The sequence below is a fragment of the Onychomys torridus genome, chromosome 4 (assembly GCF_903995425.1).
Source record: "Onychomys torridus chromosome 4, mOncTor1.1, whole genome shotgun sequence".
Taxonomy (NCBI): Eukaryota; Metazoa; Chordata; class Mammalia; order Rodentia; family Cricetidae; genus Onychomys; species Onychomys torridus.
The window spans coordinates 45885610-45905911 of record NC_050446.1 but is presented as its reverse complement, the minus strand read 5'-3'; the positions used below and the strand labels follow the sequence as shown (position 1 = coordinate 45905911).

At 42.2% G+C, this 20302-nt stretch overlaps 1 protein-coding gene across 1 annotated transcript in view; it reads right to left on the bottom strand.

The window, feature by feature from the left end:
* Cers6 (ceramide synthase 6) overlaps window positions 1-20302 on the bottom strand; it is a 276983-nt gene that overhangs the window by 35040 nt on the left and 221641 nt on the right. The window contains exons 7-8 of the mRNA XM_036184679.1: window positions 6169-6297; window positions 4291-4397 (exon numbers count right to left, since the gene is read on the bottom strand). Coding sequence (XP_036040572.1) covers window positions 4291-4397; window positions 6169-6297 — 236 coding nt within the window. The remainder of the gene's footprint in view (window positions 1-4290; window positions 4398-6168; window positions 6298-20302) is intronic.

Here is a 20302-nt window from a genome sequence, read left to right as displayed (position 1 = left end):
ATCATGTAGCCTGTAGTCACCCCCAAAGGCTGTGATAAAAATCTTTTCTAGGGTTGGGGATTTAGCTCAGTCAGTGGTAGAGTGCTTGCCTAGCAAGTGCAAGGCCCTGGGTTTGACCCTCAGCTCCACAAAAAAAAAAAAAAAAAAAGAAAAAAATATTTTCTAGAATCGTCCTATCCAGTATGCTAGCTGCACATTGTGAGTGAGCACTCTGAATGCAGCTAAGCTGAAAACAAACGGCAGTGTGAGGTATTAGCTGTCAAAGATGTAAGAGAATACAAATATCTCAATATTTTCAATGTTGACTAATTTAACATATTGATGTATGAAATGATTTATTTTGAATATGCCAAGTTATATAAATAAGCTATTTTAATGGACACCACTTCTTAATGTGGCTACTAGAAAATATAAGATTCCTCTGAAGACCATATCATGGTACCCTGGCAGGATGCTGAACCGATGAGTGATGAGCAAAGGCATTCCAGCGCTGTGACATGTCCTGGAACACTATTATTATTTAGACAGCAGAGTCCTTCAGTATATGTAACTCTTTAAATACAGAGTGGCAATCCAAAAGCCACAGATGTTACCAGCTAGCCATCCGATGCCTGTATCACAGATGCCTGCCATAACCTACTTGCCAGATATTTCTACTAATATATTTTTGAAGTGTCTCAATTTTTAATTTTCCTTGTTCTGTTATGATTAACACTTTCATGAAATGTTAGAACATTGTTCAGGGATAACCCAAGTATGTTCCTGGACCATGGCAATTCATATTTGGCTTCAGAATAAACTGTTTCTTAGTCTCTTTAAAAAGAAAATTGAGTATCTATTTTTCTGATATATCCTGTCTGATATATGATTTAGCCAACAGAGCTCTTCAGTATATGCAGCAAGATGATTTAAATATGAAATATTTATATTATTGATGTTCCCTAAATGTTTAGAAAACTAACTCATAACTTGTAGCTTCTTCTTTCAAACGACAGACCAGAATACTGATGGGACTTAAAGGAATTTAAACGGCAAGTGCCCCGAGGAAACCACACATCTACTTGAATGTTAGTATATTGCTCATCCCGATTGCTTAATAAATCCTCACCAAATACATTAAAAATGGTAGGGCTTCTGAATTAAAAGTTTACACCACTACAATTAAAAAAGGCGAATAGCAGACATACGAGATTGGTAAGACCCCTAACAATGGAGGTTTGGAGTTTCACTCTATCCGCCTTTTTTAAGTATTAAGGATTGAACTTTGGGTCTCCCATAGCTCTGCAAGCACTGCTCTGCTACTAAGCTACATTCCTAGCTTGTTCCTATTTCTCCTGTTTCTCATCTCTTCTGAGAGCAAGTCTGGGTGTTGCTTAGGTTGGCTCTGAACATGGGTAGTCCTATCTCAGTCGCCCTAGCGGGTGGGATTAGAGGGGTACTCCACCATTTCCACTTTCCTGTCCTCTACAGCCTAGCCTCTCTATGCACAGAATGTGCCTAAAGCAAGAATCCTCCTGATTTCCACAGGACTCTGAACACAGTCTTCTGCATACTGTAGAAAAATACGAGAAGCAAGAGGCAGTGACAGCGGATCTCACACGTCTGCACTGTGAGTAGAAAAGTCACCTAAGCATAGTTGTTGGGCATTGAGTTAACTGAAACCCTTCACTAGTCGACATTTGTCTTTGGTGAGTTGGAAGAAATAACACAAATCTGGAGGGGTAGGTAGGCACTGTATGGCTTATAGTGCAAGGCAAACTCCAAGAGGAACAAATGCAGACTATGCAGTCCAGTATGCAGATTCACCACATTGAAAAGTGAAATGTATAAAGTAATCTGATCTTAGGAGAGGAAGTGGGACAGCAGCTCCCATGTGTACTGGAGCATCACTAGACAAAGTGGAAGCCACGCTTAAAGGTCATGCTGTGGTGTGAGGTGGGTGGGTACCAAATAGTATGTGTTGTTATCTCTTGTGAGGAGATTGGAAGATCCTGTTGGGAAGAATTCTGGGAAACAAATGAAGGGAAAACTACACATAGGAATAGTTGAAGGAATTATAGACATTTTCTGCAGAAGATATACTAGAAACTTGCATTCTCTGAAGAGTTTTCTACTCGAGGTGGAATGCACACTTATTCTGTTTTCCACAAGGCACCTCTCTGATTAAAGGAAGGAATCCCAGATATGAGAGACTGATGAAACCACTGGTCCTCCACCCTGGAAACATGTACAAGTGATACTCACACACAGCATATTTCACACAGAGCTTAGAAGTCCGTGGCTTAGAAGTTATAAAGACCCAGATGTCATTTTATAAAAGAAAGCCATTCCCACCCCCTCGACCCCCGATGTCAAAGGCAATATTCTTGTCTTGGAAAACTGATTGTACTTATCACAAGCAGAGGGATGAAGGAGGAGTCAGCAGTTGATAACCTGGAAGTTGTGCTTTACAGTAGGCTACAGAGACTTTTCGAAGTGGCTAGCAGGCCACAGTAGCAGGTGTACCTATGAGTATTCTCACTGACTGTGGGATAGGATTTCTTTGTTCTGTGGATCTATGTTCTAGGTAATTCACCAGTTCTTAAACCCCAAGAGCATTTACATGTTTACTGCAGGGAAGAAAAGCAGGTGTATCTCTACTTTCACTCTCTCTAGAAGGAAAGCAGTAAATCAAATCATCTGAGTGGTGCCTGTTTCTTCCAGAGTCAGGTTCTTACTCATATGAAAATGCTTTCCATTTTTCTGAGAAATCATTCCTTACATGTTGTTTGAATTTCTTCTTTAAATTTTTATAACTAGTTATGGTAATAATTTTGAAACCTGCCCCCCAACCCTGGAATGATTAAACACATCGTATTAAGATTACTTTGGTGTTCCCTACCTACATTCACATTAAACTATAATAAGGTTTTAATAAATGTCTGTTGCCAAGACAAGGCTTTGCTGTTTGAAAATGATTAACCTAGTGTCCAAAGGGCTGTGAACCTCAAGGAGAAGGTGTATGTGTCTGCCTTGTGGCTGAAAATGTGTGGTATGTCAACAATTCATGAATGCAATCCTGATGATAGATCTACTCACTAAAGGCCCAATTTTATGGTTGTTAGCCTTCTGTAGGACACTATTGCATCTTCAAGTAGTATCACATTTTCAATTTCTTACTTTATCCACTTCCATGGCCCAAATTTCCCATTCAAATTGATCTTTCTAAATGAAAGGGGGAAAAATTATCTACCATCAGTGGTAGATTTAAAGTGATGCAGCAGGTTCATCTCCTCACCCCCAGATCAAGTAATGGGAGACTGACAACAGACCTACAGAAATGTCTTTCCAATGCCAATACTCTGTTACATCTTTTCCTGAGTTCTTAACAAAGACAAAGCCACCTAGATATTAAGGAGCCATAGAGAATTTCAGGGTTATTTTTAAATTATACTTTCCATTCCTCGTTATCTATAAACATAAGTTGATGAAGAGACTTATTTAGGATAGTGTTGTTCAAACTTTAATCTAGCACAATCATCATGAAGACTCAGGATGACAGTTGGGCCTTACCAGTGGAGTTTCTGACTTACTGGACTTACACAGGGCCCAGGACTCTGTGAATCTGTTGAGTTCCTGGGCAATGCTGCTTCTGGCTTCTGGCTGCAGGACCATATTTCCTTTCTGAACTCAGACCTCCATGGCTGAAGTTCTTAAGTCATATTCTAGACTAGTGTCTGAAAGAACAGTGGGCTTCTGAGGCTTTGTAAGCCACATCCTGCTCTAACTATGCTGTACAAAGTATTAGTAAAGATGTCCATGGTCAAACCACCCTAAACGCACCTGATCCCACCAAAATATTAGTAAAGTATATAACTCTTCTCAAAGAAGAGATCAAATGCTGAGTGTGTGGTGTATTCATGTATGTGTGTAAACCACATGACAACCTTGAGTATCACTGTAAAAAAATGCCATCTACAACCTTCAAGACAGGGTATCTGGTCTGGAGTTCATCATTTAGGCTAGACTGGCTGGCTAGGGAGCTCCAGGGATACTTCTGTTTCCACCTCCCCAGTGCTAGAATTAAAAGCATGTGTTACTGGGGGTGCTGGGGCCTAAACTCTGGTCCTCACACTTGCAAAACACTGTACCAACACAGCTATTTCCCCAGCACCATTGAGCTGCTTTTTCAGTTGCTCTTTGATGGGCCATACACTTCTTAGGAAGGACTTAAGAGTGTAATTCAGGAGAAGAGTGTTTGCAAAGTTTCCTTGGAGGGGTTGCCTTTATCAGGAAGATCGCCATACTCACCAGAGAGGAAATATGCCCAGCCGTGTGGTGATAAAAACCATGGCGAACATGACAAACAGAAGATCACACATCTTCTGAAATTTGGCATAATTTGCCATTTTGGCAGCCTGTAAGAGGAAGGAATGCAATTTACTTAATAACTGATAAAAGTTTCCTTCAGTATGCATGAGCCCACAATGAGGTGTGTATATATATATAAAATGGTATATATGTTATAAATTAGTCTAGTGAGGCAACCAGACTGCTTTCTCCACCATCCCTTTTAAGTGATTCTAAGTAAGATCAGGTGGGTCTAGAAGTGAACCTTTTTTCTCCCTCACTCCTTGCAGGTTTGCAGAGTCCATAGCATCTAAGCACTACAGTTAGAAACTGTAGATCTCTTCTGCACACACAACATTACTTTATGTGTCTTGGAAAATTAATTACCGGAAAAGACTGTTGAGAGCATCCTTGGAGGCAGTCATTTAATGGTGCTAAGCAGTGCACAAAGCTATGAGAGAAATGTGTCTTAGGAGGAAATATCCATCACCCGAGTGGAAGTCAAAATTATGAGCTTTTAATTTCATGAATACTTGAAGTATAACACCATGAATTACATTAAAAGGAAAGTGCTTTCAGCCTTCTTCTGGCTAGATATTGCCAACAAGTCCTTTTACTTTCACAGTCACCCATCAGCAGCGACAGCATCTTATTAGCAACAGCATCAACTTGACAGAGATGTGTACGCTATAAAGCCTAGTTTTCAATTTCATTAACTGGACATTTCCAAGCATTATCTATGATAAATAGAAAAAAGAATCCAGGTTAAGAAAACCTTTTGCTTTAAAGCCACATACTTGGATTTCTAGATTAACTGTATTTTTTTGGGTGATCACAGCTCTAACGAAGCTGCATGCCAGAGATTTCCACAGGAATTAACATTGGCTGAAAGTCCAGGATTGATTGCTACACGTAGGCTGCAGCATAAATGTCCACTTCTAAGCACACACAGGATAAATCAAATTATAATAGAATTTCAGAAGACTTCCAATTACATAATTTCTCCTTTTAAAAACACCCTGAATGAAGTTTAGCTTGAATCACTCAATAATCATGGCCACAAACTATCTTCTAACTTATGTGGTTTAGAAGGACTATCTTTGTTTCATAGCCTTTGGGGGACCAAAATTTTCCTGAGGTTTTATACTCAGTTCAAACCTTAACTTACTGCCTATATGAAAGATTAAATGTGTACATTTGTGGCTCCTATTGCCATAACAGATCATCAAGGAGACCTCTGTCTTTGAGGCCACAGAACCATGGCCCAGCAGGAAAAAAAATGACTCCAAGAGTCACTTCTACATGAACTCTGTATTCTTTTAAGTTAATCTCGAATTATATATGCTATATAATTACTTAGCATAAAGTGAAGTGAAAGGACTTATTTATGCGCATAACATTACTGAGAATAATTCTGAAAGTGGTAAATTCTTTACAAATCTTCACTATAAAAATTTATGATTCATATACCCTTTGCATTGCTCAAACCACTAGGATAATATGTATACTGGTAACAAAAGCACTTAATTTTAGATTGAGTACTAAACTGGGTTATATGCAGTTTTCAGATAAATCAGTGTGACTCTTAGAATAGAAAAATCTATTAAAACAATGATTTTCCTGCTGTAAAATCAACCATTCAAAGGTGGACCAGTCAAGCTTTCTAACAGGCAAGGATGCTAACAAAGCTCATTCTGTACACACAGTTTCATGCTAGTGTAACCCATTAACACCCAGCAGTTTCAAAGCATCAGCCAAGACATTACAGGACTGCTGGATCCGGGGACTTCGTGAGTTCTGGAGTTTGTCTTCTTCAAGATGAGAGGAAACAATTTTTACCTCTAGCAGAGCATCGGCTGAGTCATGAAGACAGAGGACCAGGGTCCCTACTCGGGCCATGTTGTTGACATATGAAAACGTTATCAAGGAAATAGATGCAAGGTGGTGCAGGAACATAACGCCAAAGTCCTCAAGGAAGGAAAAACAAAACAAAGTCAGGGTTCAGCAACACCATGATATTACCACACATCCACTGAATCTCTAGGCCAAATATGTGGAGAACCTCCACAGCTGTAACCTGGGGACTGAAGCAGTGAAGATGCAGCTCCTGCCCTTTTCATATTTTCCATTGATGGGGGAGACACAAGTGACCAGTCCACGGAGAATGGATTCAACACTGCAGTGAAAGTCAGTTCACAATGGGAGGAATTGCCACAGGATTTCAAGCTGCTTAAGGGCTTAGACCCAGTCCATGTGCTACCAGGAGATGAGCCAGGAGGGATAAAGTTAGGGTATTGAGAGAATGCTCTTGAAGGTGCTGGGCCATTTGCTGTCTCTCTTGTTTTCTGACTGCCACCAGGTAAGTAGCTTACACCACTCCATGCTCCTTCCTCAATATACTGCATTGCTATAGACCCCAAAACAACATGCCAATCATCCATTGACCAGAGCCTCTGAGAATATGACCTAAACCAACCCTTTTTTTTCTTACAAATTGATTTGCGTCAGGTATTTTGTCATGGTAACAGAAAACCAACAAACTTGAAGAGCTTTGGGACAAGACATATCTATTTCTCTGATACTTAGTGTTTGCAGGTTTGGAAGACACACACACACACACACACACACACACACACACACACACACACACACACACACACGGAAATGAATCCAGAGCTTTGCATGTGCTAGAGAAATATTCTATAACGTTCTATATTCCCACCTCTCCATCTACTTCTTTATTTTAAGATAGCTCTTACTAAGTTATTCAGTCTGGCTTTGAACTTGCAATCTTCCACAGATATACACAATATTATTATTTTTAAGCATGTGGTATATTTGAAGGAGTATCCAGTTAAAGTAAGAAGACAAGGAGACCTGACTCCTAGGTCAGATAGTCTCTGTTGGTTACATGAAGCCCAATAAATAACATATTCAGGTTTACAGTAATATAATGTTCTAATTTTAATTGTATAATTATAATACTTATGTCTTCTTTGCTCCCAAATTCATGTTAAAATCCTAATGACCAAGATGAATGTGTTAGGGGGTGAGAATTGATTAGATCATGACAAGTATTGGTGTCTCTCTACAAGAGAGGCCCAAGACAGCAACACTGTCCCATTCATGATATAAGGACATAGCTGGAGGCTATGAACCAGGAAATGAGCCCTTACAGGATGCCAAGCCTATGAGTGTGTTAAGAATTACAAGCCTCCAGAATTGGAAGAAATAAATTTGCCTTATTTTATAAGCTGCCAATAACTCAGTTTGTTCTAGAAGTCTAGGCAGATTAAGAGGTAGTGACTGGTTTTGTTATTGCATGAATTTCTTGGAAAGTGCATCTGTTAGTGTGCTTCACCTAGAGCATGCCTACTTGGTACCTAAGTACATGCTGGGTTTTCTAGTAGGAATAGAGAGGCATAGAAGCTATAGGGGAAACAACAGGTATTATTTTTACTGGTTTCTTTTGGCTATTACCATTATTTTTTAGTTTTTTATTCTTATTTATTTATTTTTTAAAGATTTATTTATTTATTATGGATACAGTGTTCTGTCTGCATGTATGCCTGAAGGCCAGAAGAGGGCACCAGATCTCATTACAGATGGTTGTGAGCCACCATGCAGTTGCTGGGAATTGAACTCAGGACCTCTGGAAGAACAGCCAGTACTCTCAACCACTGAGCCATCTCTCCAGCCCCAGTTTTTTATTCTTGTGTGTTATACAGATATATGCCCCACATGTGCAGCGCCTAAGAAGCCAGAGGAGGGCATCAGATCCTCTTGGAGCTGGAGTTACCAGCAGTTTGTGAGCTGCCTGGTATGGGTTCTGGGAACTAAACTTAGCTTAAGTTAGCCCCTGAGCCAGTCCTCCAGCCTCAACTACCATTACTTAAAAAAAAAAAATCACGTATTTGGTGAATAGAACAATTCTATTGTTTAATCACTGGTATGAAACTATCCTAAGTAACCAACATCTGTGCTGATAGATTAATGGCAGGTTAAAAAGTCAACCATGAAATTATTTCTGGGGCTTCAAAGGTGATTTTATTTGGCACTGGAGTAGCTACAGAGTACTTGTAGGCACTCCTCTCCAATACTCCCAGTCCTCACTGTAAGGTAACCAGGCTGTTCACATTTTACCCATGCCTTCACCTCCTCCTTGGGCCTTCTAGAGGGACTATTCCCCAGCTTGTTCTGAGGATGAGTATGGGCAACAGCCCTTGGGTTGCCATTCAGCCAGGCTACACCGACTTTTTCTGACACAGAAGCATGAACAACTAGCTTAGATACCACCCTCAGTTCTCTGTCGATTTAAACTCAACTTTTGCTCCTGTGGAACATGGCGGGCTTGGGTCTTCTCTTCCTGAGCCACCTTACTCCTTCCTCTCCTTAACTACATTGCAACCAGGGCTACTGTCATTGATCTCCTCCCTACCTGTCCTGCCTGGGGCCACAGTCACCTTTTCTACAACTCAGAAAAGCATCTATTCCTAGAGTCTAGTCTCTAGTTTAACTCAGTTAAACAATTGTTTCCTAGATATTCCCAACCCCTGTGGTTAAATCAATTTCTATTTTAACACGAAAGTTCAAGAGAATTGTAGCTGGGGCTTACAACAGCATGATGGTTCCTAAAGACCTTATGAGTCTTCCTTAGCTTAGTGGGCAATTTTGAAGCACATACTGAATGGGACGGGCAGCCACTTGCAATCTAGGTTCCAACTCACTAGCTTTGTAATTCCTGGCAAAGGAATCAACATTTTACAATTAAGATGCTGGATCAGATCTTTTTCAACGGTCACTTCTACAATTCTCACCATCATAGTTTCAGTGATTAACACTTGAAGTCTCTACTCTACTAATTTCAGACCTGTCTAACTTATAAAGACACCAAGAAAGTATACCCACTCAGGCATATGTAGGTAAAAGCATGCGCGAACCCATTAAATGCCTCCACCTCCCTTCTATTTTATACTCCAGGAGCTGTTGATGATGTCACTACACTTTGCATTTTGCCTGTATGCATGCTTGTAGTCCAGAAGAGGGCGCCAGATCTCATTACGGATGGTTGTGAGCCACCATGTGGTTGCTGGGAATTGAACTCAGGAACTACTTTTCATTTTGAAGAGTCTCCCTCTACACCTTTAATAGTTTTAGTTTTGTGTTCACTTTGGTGAAGATGCTCAAGTTACTTTGGCTCCTAGGAAAGTGCCTTGCATAGATGACCACACAGAGTGACTTACCACCGAGATGTAAACCATGTGCCAGTTTCCTCAATGAGATCAGATAATTAATAATGAAAACAAGAGAATTTACTTTCAATTAACTCAGTCTCTAAACTAGTGGTATGGTATTGACACCAGGGACACCAGTGACTTGCCTCAGTGAACACTGTGGCCCACAACAGAACAAATTCATGCCACCTGCTAATCCACAGTCCACCTCCCTCTTTGGATACAGCCAGGTTTTTCATTACGTCTTAGCTCATAGACAGGTGAGAAATGATGAGCACACCGAGTTGAATGAGTGCACACAGGCACAACATAGATGTTTACGAAGCTATTGAAATCCTGACATTCTTTGCAGTATCCAGGGCTTTTCTATGTTACTAAAGGCAGACCATGGCAAAGGCCTCTGGCAGACATTACTAACTGCCCTGCCCCAGTGATGTCTTCCAATGGAAGATGCAATCTGCTCCCCATCACCTGGAGAATGGTGTTTTACCAGGCACAGTACTTCAAAACAGCGGCTTACATAAAGCAGAGCTAACCATCAACTGGTATGTTAAACTGCTTCTTATACAGGACTAAATTAAAACACACAGTGTTTTTAGTTCATGAGCCCAGTGAGTTTATATTTGCCTATGCTTAACAGACAGCTTTGGATATCCAAGTAGCCGAGTACTTCACAACAGTATTCCCACCTTCCCCACTGTTCAGCCCTGGATGGCTGCTCTCAGTTTACTGAAAGAGAAAAAAGGTTTTCTCTAGTTAATTTAAAAATGAATGCATGTAAATTGATTAAAGCACTTATGGAAGGTTAGGGCCACTTACTAATTAAATTTCCTAATTCGGATCTGAGATAAATGTCAGTAACAATGCAATGCCCCTCAATATAACAAGACACCTCATTCAGAAATAAAAGCTGTTTTTCAGATAAAATTTGCTTTGTGAAGATGATTTCTAACTATAAATCCCCTTGTTCTAAAAAAAAAAAAGAGAAAGAAAAAGAAAAGAAAAAAGTTGGTTTTATTACTGCTGGTGCTCACAGTTGCAGCCATAGCAGAGAATCAATTTCCATTATATGCATATCTACACAAATAGGAAATATGGTCTTGTCTTACATTTCTGCTTCAGGAAGTCTTAGACACATCAAATCCCTCTAATAACAGCCATGCAGTGTCTTTTTTCCCCTGATTCCATGTTACTCGCGTCCTGTCATCCCTGCACATTTCTTTGGACAGGCACTGGATTTGATCCACATAACTGTTTTAAACACACTGTCAATTCGGATCTCCATTTGTTACTGCTGGAAATGACGGTGTGTCTGTAGATGCAAGCTCGGCTCAAAGGCTTTAGGTTGACAATGTTTTCTAAAACATCTTCTGCAGGAGGAATTCAGACAGCGATTCACTGTTGGCCTTCAGGTTAGTGTTTGCTTCCAAAGAGACTAGCGCTGCCCCTTGCCTCAGCGATGACCCAAGCTACCTGTTTCGTTATTTTGTTTCTTGACATTATCATGTCATCCTCAAGAGTTCCCTCTGTGTTCCCTGACGTTTCCCAGAGCCTCGGCCATTGTGTCAGGGTTTCCTCACATGTTAGTCATCAGAGATGAGAAAAAAAAAAAAATCAGATGAGGTTTTGATCCAAATTCTATTAGAAAGACTCCAAAATAAAAGAATTGAAGAACAGAGGACAAGTCATCCATCTTTTGTCAAAATTTAGTAGGACAGGGCAGCCTCCCCTCCCCTCCCCTCCCCCTCCAATTATACCTCCAAATAGTAAGTATGGAGGCAACAAAACTGTCCCGGTATGCTTTTGTCAGAGACACCTGAGCATACAGGATCCAGCCACATGGGCTCAGTCTCCAACTGGTAAAAAAAAGAGCCAGCACCCTCACTTCTCAAGGGGAATTACATACACAGCAAAGTATTATACACACAACAAAGCCAAAGAGACGCTCACCAAGACGTAAGTGCCAGCTTCTAGATGGCACAGCTCCCTCCATGTCTGCTATGCTGGACAGTCTTTGAAATAATAGTCTATCTTGGAAAAGGACCACAAATTCATCTGAATGGACCTGTCTTTATTAAGACACAATTACATCATAAAAAGCTACCTCATACATACTCTCTCTGTGTAAGACATTTTTCCTTAAATTTCCATTTGGGACTAATTGAATGGGGAAAAAAAATCATGACTGAGCTGTCTCATAAAATGGGTAAGGCCTCTGAGATTTTAACTGGGAGCTGCTGTGGATGCTCACGTACAGTGAAGACTGTAAATTCTTCTAAAGAACGAGACAAAGGAAAAGCCTTCTGCTCAGATGTGAGGACAATATTTATTGTTTTGAATCAAGTAAAGTTAATACATACAATTAACAACTTGTAATTTTCCTCCGAGGATAGAAATCAGCTACTTGAGACCAGTTACCCATTTGACAGATTTCAAAGGCTCCAGAAGCCAGCACAGCAGGTGATTTCTGCCCTTTCTCGGCTGTTCTGTCTCCCTCTCCCCATCCTCCTCTTCTCTTCCAAGACTTGCTAGTTATTTCATTTCAGAGCAGAGACGGGGACACTGCCAGAGCTGTGTGTATTTCCTGGAAGACTCATAACCCACTTCTTTCCCTTTTTGTCTTAGGTGGCTTTCTTACTCCAGTGGCACAGCTGAACAACTGCAACCGAGACCACCCGTGTTTACAATACTGCCCGGTCCTTTCAGAAAAACTCGAGGACTCCTGTTTTAGAGTCATATTAAAGGATCATATGAGAAACTCAGTTATGTTATTGTTGTTGCAATTGCATGGTCCCCCCTCCCTTTCTTCTGGCAAACAATGTGAAGTAAGGTATCAATTTTCATAGCTACTCTGAAGCAATCCAAACCCATTTGATATTACTCTTGGAGTTCATATAAAACTGTAAGGAGCTCTGGAAGGTACTCTCATCAAAAGTCTTCAACTTCAAGACAACGTGAAAGGTCGGCAGTGGCTTCCCAGCTTCTAAAAGCAGGAGCTGTGTGTCGAGATTCAGCAGCAGGTTCTTTGTGGCTGAAAGCACCATGAGTTTATGGCTTCTGGAAACAGATTCAAATGAAACAAGAAACTGCTGTGTAAGTGCTGATCACTCGATCTGCCTCCTATACAACATTTATGGTGCCCTTTCAAGACTGAGAACTCGTAATCCAGTCCACTGTGAATTCGTTAATATTTAATCTTTAATTGATTTTATTACAATAGAAAGGAGCACAATAAAATGTTATTCGTGCAACAGAAATTGATAGTGCTACCAGTCATTTCTGGCGGGGTTAGCCAGAGCATACTGCTAGATTGGCAGTGCCCTGAGTGCATCTTCATGCTCCCCCACCTTTCATCCAATCAAGCCCCTGAACCTACTCTGACTGCAAATGACGTCAGAGTGTTTGATCGAACACACATGCTGTTTTTCTCACAAGTGGTCAATATGCAAGCACCTGGAGTCCAAGGGCTTTATAATGGACCCTCTGGGTTCTGTTTAAACTACCTTTGACCTGGCCATATTAGTTTGCATGAATTTTAATGAGAAAAAGGTCACTTCTGAGACATTAAAAATATAGTTTATATAAGTCTGAAGAACTCCATTCATTTACAGATACATCTCTCCATTTTCTGCACTGATCCCTAGGAACAAAGGAAACCCCCACCATAGCAACTCAATCAATTAAGCCCATCGGAGTTGAAAGCATCCAACACCATCAGTAGGGGGCAGTCTGCGCTCAACTAAAATCAGAGCTACTATGACGGGACTCCAGCCAGCATCTTCATATGGTACTGCCAAGGTCTTGAGGTCCAAATGACAATGAGCAATCAGGGACTCAATTTTGTGCTTTGTGGAGAGGGTGAAAAACATCCTCTCCAGGCTAACCGGTCAGGGATGGTGCTGTAAGCTGGCAGGCAGAGTTAGCAGAGGGGTTCTTATTCTCAGCAACTGTGTCTGCTCTTCTACCTCCTCCTCCTCCAGCTGTCCCAGGGCCCGCCCCCATATCCTGATTTCTAGCCGAGGAAGTTTCTCAAGACTTCTTTCACCTCCATGTTGATCTTCTGGAGGAGAATGCTTGTGCTCCTCCTCTTTCCAAACCCCATTTCCCCACTGACTACCTAGTAAAGGCCTGCACACTTCTAATTTGCCTACTGCTTTGCCTTGCAATCTGAGGCTGTGATTTCTTGGTGATGGCAGACCCATATGGCAAGCATTATCTGAGCTCTCGTTCAGAAAGGAGCGGAGGGAGGCAGAGATACCAGTTTCTTCAGTCACACTGTGACAATGGACTGGAGCCAGAGCTAAAGCCAGTGCGCATCCTCCAGAGCTCAGGCAATGAGTGCCATACCCACAGCTTCCTGGGAACAAATGTGTGTGGAAAGATGACTGTGAGAAGGAGGTAGTAGAGGGGATACTTAGGGGAATCCATCTAAGAGGGACACAGACACACAGAACAAGGACTGCTCTTGGGAGATGACGACAAGGCCAACATGAGAGCCAGGCTGCAAGGAGTAGCCTTGGGTGGGTATAGTTGTGGTGGTATGCTGTGCACCAAATAAGGCTTACCCGAGGATCAGAGGGCAGAACCAGCAACTAGATTAAACATAGAGGCCAGGCAGTGGTGGCACACACACACCTTTAACCCTAGCACTCGGGGAGGAAGAGATTCGTCTAGAACTCTGTGAATTCAAAGCCACTTTGGACTACATGAGATTGAGTCAGTCTAGGAGAGAAACAGAGCCAGGCAGTGGTGGCACACACCTTTCATCCCAGGACTTGAGACCTCATGCCTTTGTTACCAGTATTTGGGAGGCACACACACTATTAATCCCAGCACTAGGAAGGAAGTGATATGGCTGGGCAGAGAAAGGTATATAAGGCGTGAGGAGACAGGAACTAAGCTTTTTAGCTGAGGACTCAGAGGCTTTCAGTCAGTGGATTCGTGGAGATAGGACCTCACCTTCCATTTGGCCTGAGGATTCGGTAGTGGTGAGAAGTTTCTCCAGTGGCTTGTTCCTTTGTCTCTTTGATCTTTCAGCATTTACCCCAACATCTGGCTCTGGGTTTTTATTATAAGACCATTTAGGATTTGAGCAGCATGTAGTGCTTCCAGGGAGGCTGAAGTCTCAAAAGTGAACTTCTTAGTAATTATTGAGGCTGGGGGCTTAATGGGGTCATGACTCCAGGATAGTTAGAGTTACAGTGAGCCAAAATGGAGGTTTTTCCAGACTTCTCTGGGATGGTTTCAGAGGAACTCCCCTAGAGGAGGCTGAATATCAACTTCCCAATTGAAAGGGGAGTACCCCAAGGAACCCCGAGAGAGGCAGAACTTTCAAGGCCCTAGACTTCAGACACACAGCCTTGGATTAGCAACACTGCCTGGATCCTGAGGTGTGGGTCCTCCTGGAATACAGCAACCCTGAGATCCCTTGCAGTCCACAGGCCCTGTGTGCAGATGAGTCTGTGACAACCCCAGGGCTGTCCAGTGGTCAGTCATCTGACTGAAAGATCCAAGGATAAGCTTCATGTTTGCAAAGGCATGCAGATGCTGAGTTGGCAGAAAAAGCCTCAAATCGCACAAACGCAGCACAGAAAACAATTCTTCTGTATATTATAGGGCTGTGTTGTTTTCCCATTACCTTGAATGTAGCTATGTGTTCAGACACATTTGTTTTTTTAGGCAGATAGTAGCTTATTCAAATGAGCCACCTTTTCTCTTCCTTATATTTGGAAGACCAGAGAGACGGGGGAGGGGCAGAAACAGGGTGGAGGCTTGAATCCTACTACACTCCCAGGGAGAAACCCCAGGCTGTCGCAGGCCTGTGAAGAGGGCGAGGGGTACAGTGCTGGTGAGGTTAGTGAGAGAGATTAGTATTAATCCCACCCATCAGAGCTGGAAGGACGTCACCAGGTGAGAGCTTAGATTTTCAAGAAAGCAGAAGGCCACTCAGAACAATCTGAGGTACCACCTGAAGTCACTATTAAGAAAGACAAGAATCTAGAGCAGCAACGCTCACACATGAGGGTCTCAGGACACCTTTATATTCCTAACAAGCTTTGAAGATGTGATTGATGCTCAGCCTGGCAGAAATGAAGACATGGAGGAAAAGACCTGCCTGTGCCCCTTCCTTCGGCTACTAACTACTGTTAGTAGACAACGTTTCCCAGAAATGGAAAATGTCTAGGGATCTCATGCTGCGAGCAGGAGGAGGCAGAAGCTTGGTGCCAGCAGAAGAGGAACTAGTCTCCTGGAGAGAGATTTCACACAGCTGAGGAGAGACAAGCTAAGACAATGTGGACCAGTGATGTGTGGACTGCACCTTGACCAGAATGGCTTAGCTCTGCCAAATTCTGGCCCTTTGTTAAAACCCTAACAATAGGGGTGTGTGTGTGTGTGTGCGCGTGCGCGCGCGCGCGCACGCGCGTGGTGCACGAGCATGCACACATGCCCGTTTGTGTGATGTCACTAGATCTCTTTGTGGCCACACTGGACACATTTCCTTTTGCTGTCACACCCAGCTTTTATGTGGGTGCTGGGGATCCACACTCAGCTCCTCATGCTTGTGCAGCAGAGTAGTTTACCAACTGAGCCGTCTCCCAGGCACCCACCCTGCTTTCCATTATCAATTTGTCTCTGTAATTGGCTTCTCGAAGACAGGCGGCCAAGTTTGGCTCATTAGTGCTACCGTAGTGCAAGCTTCAACCCTAATAACTCCGGTAACAAAGGATTCCAAGGGGGATTTGTTAATGTAGCTCTATCAGCATCCATCCCATTAGAGGTTAAAACCGAGACGTCAAAGAAACAACACCAACACACTAACTTTTAATAAATTCCACTACACGTCAACAAATGCTTTTATGAAAGATAACTACAGTTCCTAAACAAAAGTGCAAACAACCGATGGGACCAGTGGCAGCTGTTTCCCATCACAACAGACCTCTTTGGTATCGGGCTTAGTTCAAGAGAGTTGGAGTCGCACAGATGCATATGTGTTTGATCTGCTTTGAGATACTTTGGTTGACGTAACTGACCAAACTTCTAGTATCACACAAAGACACAGTCAAAAGAAGAGAGGCTCTTCATAGTCTTTGGAGAGTTACAGGTATTCTTTGATACACTACCACAGTTTGACAAGTCAGACATTCTTAGAGCGTCAGTGGGAACCAATACACTTGATAGCCAGCTGCACTGATTGGTCTGTCTTTCACTTAAACGCTTGTGTCACTCACATGAGATTTTTACGACACCGTGCCTAAGGGGTCTGGAAAACGCCAGTTCACCTCGTTAATGATATTTGGTTACATAACATTTTAAAGCCACATTTGTTCATTATTTTAAATAATCTTTTAAGTTAGCACACCAAGTAATAGGTGTGCTTCTGGAATTTTCGTACACCTGTATCATTACAAATAAAGTCTTTTGGTACTGAGAGGGTGTCGGGCTCTCACTGGTGAAGAACCCAGATTTTCTAGACATGTAAGTTTGGCTCGAAACCTTAAGTTTTATCATTAATGATGGTGCCAGTTGCTCTTCTTTAACTAGCTCACTCGGCGCTCTTTTATAAAGATGCCTGCTGACCTCACAAGGTGGAACCACATTGTTTGTCAGCTATTTTTTTTTTTTAATTAAAAATAGTATTCTCTGGGAGGGGGGCAGCCAGTGTGGCTTACAGCACGAAGAACTACCTGCATGTGACTCTCCTTGAGACACGAGCCATTCTCTGTGTCTACTTCCTACTGCAATGCACACAAAAAGTTCTACATGCATATTTGAGAACAGAGATTTAACCGAATGAATACTTCTAGTGCCTGATCCATATGGCATTCTCAAGTGAGACATTTCCTGCTCTAGCCAGTGTGTAGTCCTGGAGAACGCAGTGACCACAGGAGCATCCTGCGGCTGCGGCCAACAGCTTTGCCCGCTGCCACTTTTACACATTTCTGCACACAGAGAAAGGAAAATGGGATCTCAGTGCCCCTAGGAAATGGCTTTGACTTTATATGACCTCCTAAAAAGGTCTCAGTGACTGCCAAGGACCAAGATGTGCCCCAACCACATCTTGAGACTCGCTGAATTTGATAAATCATTCTCACAGTTCTAGGAAATTATAATTCACCATATTCTTAATAGCTGCTCCCATCAGAATAAACTACGTTAGAGGGTAAAAACAAAGCTCCTCAAATCTCAGCAGCTTAGACAAAAGGTTTGTTTCTTACTAATGATTTGCTTCCACTGGTAGATGGAGTAAAGGAAGAAGAAGAAGGGGTCTTCTTGCCAATCATTCAGGGGCTTAGGTTCATGGAGTAGACCCAGCTCAAATTGCACCAATCACTAGAGAAGAAGGAAACTGAATCCTCCTGAGGGTCTCACCACAGCAATGAAATAAAGTAGGGCCAATAGAAATCAACTATGTTCAGTCTAGTGGTCATGGCTGTGTGTGTGTGTGTGTGCGTGTGCGTGTGCGTGTGCGTGTGCGTGTGTGTGTGTGTGTGTGTGTGTGTGGTGGGGGTACAATTCTAGACATGCCTGAGGGGATGCAACTGGCAACACAGGTAGCTGCAGGAAAGCTACTGGGAATTGAGCATTTCTGGTGTGCCAGAAACCAGTCCAGTTTTGCATACTGCTTACTTATGCTTGCAACCTTTCCATGGGGTGGGTTCTAAGACCCCCTTTCTTTGCTCAGAAAGCCAAGACACAGAAAGGCAAAGTCACACTGGGAGTGGTGCTGGACAGGCGAGGGGCCCGAGAATCCTTGGTTCTCATTCTAAGTTACATGGCCCTTAATGTTTTCCCTATTATAGGACAAACGAGAAAACAGAACTTTCTCAGGAAGGTGAATTTAAAGGCCCGCCCTTTATTGTAAAATGGCCTTTTCTTATTATGTTAACAAAAGTCTTTTCCCCTATGAATTAATGGCAGCTGCTTTCCACATTTTCTATTGGAAAAGGAAAGAACTATCCCCCCGCCTTTATGATTAACTGTATTGATTTTGACTGACTAAAAGAAATAAATTTTTGAACCCTAGTTTGGATTATATCACTTCTCAGCTTAGATTCAGCCAAATTTTGGTTATTATGTTTCAGATAATGTTCTTATTTTTATCTGTCAAACACAATGCTTGTTTAGCATGTACTGCTTCAACTCAATCTATGGCACCCTGGGGCCCTGTAGGAAGATTAAAGCATGCATTTCCTTTTATTCTAAAGGAAAGTTCTGGAACATGGTAGCCTCTGTAAGACAGCTAAAAGTCCCACACTAGTGGACACAAGTTAGTTTCTGCAAAACGTTACAAGAGAACTAAACAAGCCAGTTGCTAAGTTTTTCTTTTGCTCCATTTCATCACCAATCTCTCTCTGTCAAGATTGTTTGACAAGATGTAGAGTTCCACCCAGAACACGAGAAAGCAGCAGGCTGATATCACCAGCCAGGATCTGGAGCTGCGCCAAGGATGCGTGCCTGAACATGAGCAGGGCCCATTGGCCAAAGGCCCAGACCTTTGAGCCAAACAGCAGCTCCATTAAAAGGGACACATGGTTTAGACATAAGCAAGCTGTTCTGAACTGAATAGAGTATTTATTAGCTTGTCTTGGAAAATGTAGATGTGCAGAAAAATGCTCACTGTGAACAGGTGCCAGAGCACAGAGCTGGGTCAGACAGCAAGCCTTGAGGAGAGTAAGGTCTTTCAGTGTTGTGAACCAAGAAAGTGCTAAATATTTTTGATGGCATCTTAACTATTTTCCAACAAAATAGTTAAATAAAGAAAAATATGAAAAAAAAAAGTAAGGAAAAAATCTTCAAGGTTTACACTTTTTTTTTTGTAGCATATATTTAAATTTCAAGTCCATTATATCTTTGCCAGACCCTATCTTCTGGTAAGACTAATAGTAGTTTCCCTCACTGACCAAATAAGTACTGACTTTGGAAATCAAGAGGGCATATTCTTTCTCAACACACAGAAGGGGTGAAAGGGTCTCTCCTCATTTTTAATCTCTAGATTCTTGGTGGAAAAAAAATAATGGTGAAAAAATAAGATGACCATTTGACCATCAAGATCATTTTAGAAAGATTCATAAGACAACTCAGTAAAAAAAAATCTGAATTCTAAATCTGAACATGATGACTGAAGCCTGTAATCTTAGCGCCCAGGAGGGAGGTTCAGGCAAGAAGGGTGAGCCCAACTTGAGCTGCATAAGAAAACTTTCCCTGTCTCAAAATAAACAACAACAAAAGACGTGTGTGTGTGTGTGTGTGTGTGTGTGTGTGTGTGTACATGTGTGTGTGTGTGTGTGTGTGTGTGTGTGTGTGTAGGAATGATTTATAAACTGTGTTTATGATACTCACTCAAAGAGCCTGAGTCACGAACGAACTCTTATTTAGCATGTATAAGCCTTGGTCTTGCAAGTGACCACTTGGCTCACTGTGATTTAACAGAAGGGTTCAGGGTATTGCTAATCACCTTGAAGGACCTCACACAGTTTCCCAAAGCTGCTTTCACCCTCCATTGCCCGCAGGGCTCCAACAGGTCCGTTCTGAGATTAGGAAAGCAGGGTGATTTCAGACAGCTGAGTTAATACCTCCACAGAGAAGGTCGAGAGTGTATCTGGCAGCCGGTACAAACCATCAATCACCAATGGTTGAAGAGCAGGTCTTCCTGGTGGGAGTGGAGGGATGTCAGAGCTGCTGAAGACCCACGGGGGCAGTCAGAGGTGAAGGGGCAGATGTCTAGTGGCAGGCAGCAA